At 35.3% G+C, this 7438-nt stretch overlaps 2 protein-coding genes across 6 annotated transcripts in view; both read left to right on the top strand.

Moving 5' to 3' along the window:
* The first annotated feature begins 148 nt into the window (after positions 1-148).
* LOC113113281 (apoptogenic protein 1, mitochondrial-like) lies at positions 149-1975 on the top strand. The gene is given in 6 exon segments (XM_026279421.1): positions 149-169; positions 674-719; positions 722-864; positions 1139-1202; positions 1396-1486; positions 1827-1975. Coding segments are annotated over 6 exon segments (489 nt in total). The 3' UTR covers positions 1951-1975.
* Positions 1976-3359: 1384 nt separating this feature from the next.
* LOC113112964 (kinesin light chain 1-like) overlaps positions 3360-7438 on the top strand; it is a 32410-nt gene continuing 28331 nt past the window's right edge. For all 5 annotated transcript variants that reach the window (XM_026278965.1, XM_026278966.1, XM_026278964.1 and 2 more), the window contains exon 1: positions 3360-3729. The gene's annotated coding sequence lies outside the window, so the exon portion shown is untranslated. The remainder of the gene's footprint in view (positions 3730-7438) is intronic.

The raw sequence follows: 7438 nt of genomic DNA, 5'->3' as shown, positions 1-7438 counted from the left end.
ATATATATCCGAGGTGAAGGACTTTTGTTTTAAATTTATTCACCATGTTAAAAAATTCCTGAAGGGTCACGCTGTAACGGAGCCCAATGGAAAAAGTGTACTTACAAGTACAAATACAAGATATAAATAATATATTTAGTCAAGGTCAATGGCTCCTCAAAAGATGAATGTAAAAAAGGCTGTTGTTTAATAAGTAGGTCCCTGTGCTGTCGTGGTCATGTCAAGCGAGCAGAGAGTTGTCGTTCAGCAACTGTTTTCAGATTAACAGCAATGCAACTGTTAACTACACATCTATCACTTACATGCACAATGGCATGCATTATATATATATATATATATATATATATATATATATATATATATATATATATATATATATATACATACATACATACATACATACATACATACATACATATATATATATATATATATATATATATATATATATATATATATATATATACATACCCCAATTAAATGTAATTATTAATGCTTTTAATTTAGAAATGCACATATTTGCCTAAATTTTCATTTCAGTTTCTTAATGATTATGGAAATTTAATAATTTATATAAATTAGAAAAAGTCTAATTCAGTCTAATTGCAACCAGATTTATAGTTTTGTTTTTGAAAATTTCTTATGCTGCATTGTTTGAATCTTTTCATTGCAGAGGACTAGATTCAGTCCAAAAGCAACATCAGAATCTGACTGGATTGGTCAAGCCTGTCAAACCTGAGGCCGGTCATATACCACATCCCAGAGAAAGAGACACCCCTGGAAAGGAATTTGAGGCGTCTGAGACAGGAGACTGAAGACTGGAGCCACAAGCTCTGGACTAACCAGAACTTCACAATTAGCAAGGTGTGAACCACAGTTGTATGGTGCTAGTTTAAAAACAACACAGTTTGATGCAGGAAACACATTTAACAGGTTGAGAAATCCTCCATGAAGTTCTTTCTTTACCATTATTACCACTAGAGGGTAGTTTTGTGCTGTAAATGTTTATTTCCTTAGTCATATAGGCTTATACATTTTGCTGTAAATACATAGAGAATGGACTTTTTTGACCCTGGACTGCGAAAAAGCAACCACATAGCAAATTTTGACCCATTTATTTATGTTTTTTGTCTTACAGGAAAAGGAGGAATATGTGAGATCCCAACTGTCGGCAAAAGGGTTGTCAGAGAGAGATGACGATGGTGAGCTGTCTAAATAGGAACATTAACTACAGTACTGTATATGTATCACACTAAACTTGCAAAGATATAACCAAATGTACATGTTTAAGGATCAGTCACTTACGAACTCATATGGATCGACCTGATAATTGAATCATAAAGTTGTTGAGGACATGCCTTGTTGTGTATAATGTGTCATTTCCTACAGCTCCAGGAAGGAAAAGGACTTTATGTAGTGAGGAAATGGCAGTATTCTACAAACACTTTTTGGACAAAAACATTACAAGGCATGCCAGTTATAACAGGTGAAATAAATACACAAATACCTATTATTATATAATATGTTGTATATAATCTTCTACATTCCCTCTGATTGATAACTCATGCTTGCTTCTTTAAGAAGTAAAAGACTGTTTATTTGTTCATCTCAGTCATCACTGTATTACACTGCATTACATGCTTTGCACCCATAATAAAAACGACATAACTTTGATCATTAAGCATTTAAAAATCATCTTATTAAAAAAGCTTGTTATCTGAATCAGCTGTGTTAAATAAGACAGACATACAAAATATGCAGAGCGGTAATGTACTCTTCCGTTAATTCCCCTTTATTCATTTCTTACAAATGTTTTTGTTATTCAGGGAATGGTATAGAAGGAATTTCACCATTACACTTCTGATGGCGAGAGTAGCTCTACATAACACATGGAGGACACTGACTGGAAAGACCAGGGCAACTGGACGAGAGAAAGGCAAAACTACATGAAATGCAAATAAAGACTGAAAATCAATCACGACTCTATGGTGCTGTCTCTGTGTCGAAGTGAAAGCATTTAAGATTAGAGCAAAGATTGCAACAAAATCTGGAACTCTTGTGAAATACTAAAGATGCTTGTCTGCCTGTGTTTCTAAATATGAGAGTGTAATGCAGTTCATCAGGCTTGACTTTCCATTCTCAATTTTCAATAGAGCGAAGCAGTACTTTTTTACAATTTCAATCTTCTAACTAAGCTCAAAACCTGATCATTAACAGACATTGCTGTAGCTACACAGGTGGAGTGGAAAGATGCACTTATGTGTAGAGGCCTATAGAAAGCTACAGGCATTTCTTAAAGTGATAGTTCCCCCCAACCCAAAATTCTATAGTCATTTACTCACCCTCCAAAACTTTATGATGACTTTCTTTTGTGGAACATAAAAAAAAAAGATATTTTGAGAAATACAGGTTTGGAATGACGTGAGGGTGATTAAATTGTGACATTCAGTTTTGGTTTTAAAATGTTCATTTTTGATGAACTATGTATCTTTAAGTACGTTTTTCAAACTGAACATTAGACATAAAATATATTTATTTTTGAAATTAAAACACTGATGAAGTAAAAGCCTCACTGTAATTCAAAAATGGTTTTGGAAAATGTTTGGTGAGAAAAAAAAAGGATTACATTTAATTTGGCTAAATTATTTGCTACTTTGTCAATGCAGTTTATCACAGCTAAATAATAAATATCAAGGACTATACAATCCATGAATTGTCATATCGAGGTGTAAAAATACAGTTTAAGAAATAACTGTGAAATAAAGGGAAAACATATTTCTTCACGTCTCAAAGATGAAGCGGAGTGATTACCAAATGCTTTGAGCTCTTTTATTGCCACAGAAGAAATACATAAACTACTAGCCAATTGATCTCATAATCTTAAGATTAATCGATATCAGCTCCTTGTGCCTAATATTTAGTAAAGCAGCTTGCCATAAATAAAATGGAAAGTTGTCTAATCCTTTATGAAATATACAAAAGAAAAGCACAAGGTTCAAAGTAAAATGAACAAAAATGATACTTGAGGCTAATAAGAGCTTGAGTAATGTGACAATTCTTATTACTGATATTGCGTACTTAAACGAAAATAATATTTTATTAAAAACGTGGCATGATGGTTTTGATTAACGTGGACATTTATAGAATTTTCCAAATCAAAGCCATCATGGCATACCACACTGCATTATATTGACAATGTATCATTTGCAAACTAAAATGTTAAATGAACAGAAACAATCCGTGCAGCTAATATTACTAGTTAAGAGAGTAGAGTATTCTCACATTTCTGCTCAGAATCAGAGAGCAGACTGTCAAACAATAGCGCTCTCCTTCAGTCCTGGGATGACATCATGAGGAGGAGGAGGAGGAGGAGGAGGAGGAACACAACGCCATTTTCACCCAGAGCAGCTCCAGACAGATGCGTCTGCGCTGAGATCCGAGCGTTTCACCAACGACTGTGTGATTATGAGTCTAGTGTTTCTGCGCCACTCTGTGATTTGAGCTCGTGCTCGAGGAATCGGACTGTCAGGGACAGGAACTTCCCCGTCGAGCTCCGGAAGACTGGACACACACAGAGACACACACACACACAACTGCCCCGGCTGCCCGATTTCAGCCCCAACCCTCCCAAACAGGCTTCAGAGCGTTATACTGATTTGAGGTTCGCGGTGGGACGGGGAAGAACCAGCCCTGTTACCGTTGTGGGTGATCTGGATGTTCCGCTGAACGGTAAGATGTTGTTTATGCTAACGAGCTAACACGCGCTCAGCTCCCGTCCGACGCTCGCTGTCAATGAGTGTTTACATCGCGTTTAAACCACTCGGAGATCGCTGTCTCTTTATTAGACCCGGTAAAAGGTTTGGATTGATGCTCAGAGGCTTGATATTGAGAGTCAGACGTGTGATGTTGAGTCAGAGGGAGTCAGAGAAGGCAGGAGTCCAGTGAGGCTGTGACATGCATCAGATGAGCACCAGAGACAACGCTTAACCATCTAGAAGATCAATATTAACCCAGGGATACATCTGTGTTCATTCACTGTCCGTCACTGCACCAGAGCTCTGTTCATGGCACAGCACGTATTTTTGATCCATTATTGAATATACCAGATTCATATCAAAAGTTGCAGGACTGGGGTCTGCAGGATCGAGGACCGCTGCCTTGAAGGATTGTTCAACTTCAGTTGCTGATCCCCATTGACTTCCACAGTATGATAAAAAAAAAACACTAGTCAATGGGGACCAGCAACTGAAGGTGAACTATCCACTTTAAACCAGGAGATCATTAAATATCACTGCACCACATCACAGCCTGCCTCATGATAAGGCATTTCTACAATAGTATATAATCTATACACACACACACACACACACACACTGATAACCATAAGAACCAATATTAATTTCTGAGCACCAAATAAGTGATAAATACTTCTGAATGGTAGCTCAGCTATATGTCTGAGATTTGCAACATGAAATATTTTTGATGATAATGACTCAGCTCTCTAGATTTTTTTTTCCTATTAAGAACTGCCTAATTGTCTAATAAATGTCTTAATGAACTGGTTGTGCTGGTCTCAGCTTGTTAGACCAGTTGACTGAGTGAGGAATCGTATCAAATGAAATTGTTTGCTGCAAGAAATTGGTTTTAATTGTTTTAAATGAGAAGCATAATGTTTGACTCACCACCATCATTGAACTCATTCATTGTTACCCAAATATATATATATATATATATATATATATATATATATATATATATATATAAATTCCTGACAGTTAAAATCTTGGAATCATCTGAGCACAAGGTGCTTGACGTGGATGTTTTTAGTTAGTATGCAGATGGCTTGTTTTGCTCAGTGAAAGCGTTTGTGTGTTAGTGAAGGAATCTCAGTCTTTGAGCCGTGTGAATGTGTGGAGCTCGGGCTTCAGTGGCAAGTTCTCCTCCGGGGAATCAATGGCAAAGTTATAACTTTAGTTTATTATTCATTGACTATGCTGTCTGTAAATTTTTGAAACTGTCACAAAATGGGGTTTATATGAATGAAAAGCCAATAATAAATAATATAGTAAGTAGTAATATAGAAATGTAATTATTTAAATTAAATCATTTAATAATTTAATGATTTAATTTATAAAACAGCATAAACATTTACAATGTGTAATTTTAAAATAAAACAATCAAAATAAAAAACACTTCAAAAGATTCAATATTTGATTTGTTTACCTGCATGTCATGTGACTATTAATCAGCAGCTGAGAATGTGGCTAAATATTAGTAAAATATTACCTCAAAGGTAACTTAAGTGATTATTTTAGGTCAAAGAGGCTTGGCTGATAAAAAAAATGTGTATCCCTGACATATACATCATAATTGCTGAACAATTACCTTTTTCATATACCATGGTATTTATGTACATAAAATAATAAATGTTATTACAATGATATATGTGCAAAAACACAGGCACACTGCTATTTTTGTTGTGTTTTTGCTTGCTTTAGTATTAGTATGTAATACTAATACTAATGTCTTCACACTTGGATTTTTTGGAACACAATACACCTGATTTTTAATGATTTCCATTAAAAGTAACATCATAACAAGGGTTTCTTGATTCATTGTTTATGCTAACACTTCACTTCCTTTTTTGTTCATGCACAGCTGACACTTAAAAATTCAGACATCAAGATGCTTCCCAAAAATAACACAGAAAGAGTGTAACACAGTGCTTGAACATTCACAATAGTGTTTGAGAAATCAGAGGTGCTGAGTGGGTTGGACTGAAGTGTCAGGGCAATCACACTCTGAATAGAGATCATTTAAATGAAGCACCAGAATGCACTTTCACAGTATGCACTATGGTTCAAATGTTTGGGTATTAAGATCCTTTTTTTTTTTTTTAATGAAATGAGTGCTTTCATTCAGCAAGGATGCGTTTAATTGATCAAAGGTGACAGAAAATAAATTTATATTGTTGCAGAAGTTATCTATTTTAAATAAATGCCATTTTTAAAACTTTATTCATCGAAGAATTAAAAAAAAAAATGTATTGCAGTTTCCACATTAGTATTAATCAGCACAACTGTTTTCAACATTGATAATAATAAGCAATGTTTCTTGAGCAGCAAATCAGCATATCAGAATGATTTCTGAAGGATCATGTGACACTGAAGACTGGAGTAATGATGCTGAAACTAAAAACAAGAGAGTTAAATTGACACGTTATTTAGATGATGCAGGGTGGATGTCACTTTAAATATGGCTCTGTTTCTCATGCAAAGATGTTACAAGACATTATAAGGCTTGGAATATAGCACACAAAATGGATGGATTATTGTATGGGTTATTATTGTAAATGATACACACCCTCATTCACTAAAATTGTAGGCTACTGAAATAATGACCAGGATAGTCTTTAAAAATTTTGTGCAGTACTCATTTTGTGTTTAACAGAAGAGGAGATTTTGAACGAGTGAATGATAGAATTGTCATTTTTCGGGAGAACTATTTCTTTAATCTCTGTCCTGTTTGTTCCCCTTGGTGTGTGGCCTTCCTGTAATGTCAGCAATATCTCTTCCTGTGACTGGACAGCGTGGATGTTGTTATAGTTACAGGCATTAGGTTCGACCCCCTCTCCCTTCCCCCTGAGGCCACAGGAGAGTATTTCCCAATAGACGGTGTTGTGAGTCTTGCTAGAGTACTTCTATCGGATGAATAGCTCTAATGAGTCTTTCACCCAACCTGTTCAATCTCTTCAGCTCTCTGCTTTCAGGCCGTAACTTCCTCTGTTTAACACTGCATCTTTAGCGTTCGCTGTCTCAACCTCTCCAGATTGAGTAATAAAGAATTGATTGTTATCACGTATAAGAGGTGTTCAGGCCTGCAGTGTTTTTCATTTATGATCTCATTCTGTTGGGATTTGTTCACACTGCACTTTTGTCTTTGGAAAAGTGTAAATTTTCCCTCTGCTCTTGTCTATCATGAGATCTTGCCATGGTTCTGAACGACTGATGCTCACAAGACAACATACACGCAGGTGGTATTGCTGAATTTGACATGTTTATGCATGTGTTCTGTTCAAAATAGTTTCTTATGGTGTGTACTGCTTAGTTTAGCTGTGAATTTTGTGTGATGAAAACCTATTTAGCAACTGAAGAAAACAAAACCTTACTTAAAGCCTCATCTGTTTAAAATATGAGTAAAGGTTTTTATTTATTTATTTTTTAAACACGTACGAATGGATTTCAAGTTTATTTATTTTTTGCTGAACATTGATTGCAAACTGCTAAACGGACTAGTGTCAGATTTTCAAAATTTTCAAGACTAGAATTTTGGCGCGGGTTTGCGCAGAATTCTACTCCTATCCGCATTTTCTGCTCTTGTAATGTGGGAAATTTGGTGATTAAATACTATAAGGCAATTATAATACAGCATGTTATGC

Source organism: Carassius auratus, chromosome 13, assembly GCF_003368295.1.
Source record: "Carassius auratus strain Wakin chromosome 13, ASM336829v1, whole genome shotgun sequence".
Taxonomy (NCBI): domain Eukaryota; kingdom Metazoa; phylum Chordata; class Actinopteri; order Cypriniformes; family Cyprinidae; genus Carassius; species Carassius auratus.
The sequence above is the reverse complement of the archived record's forward strand: the minus strand, read 5'-3'. Positions and strand labels throughout refer to the sequence as shown.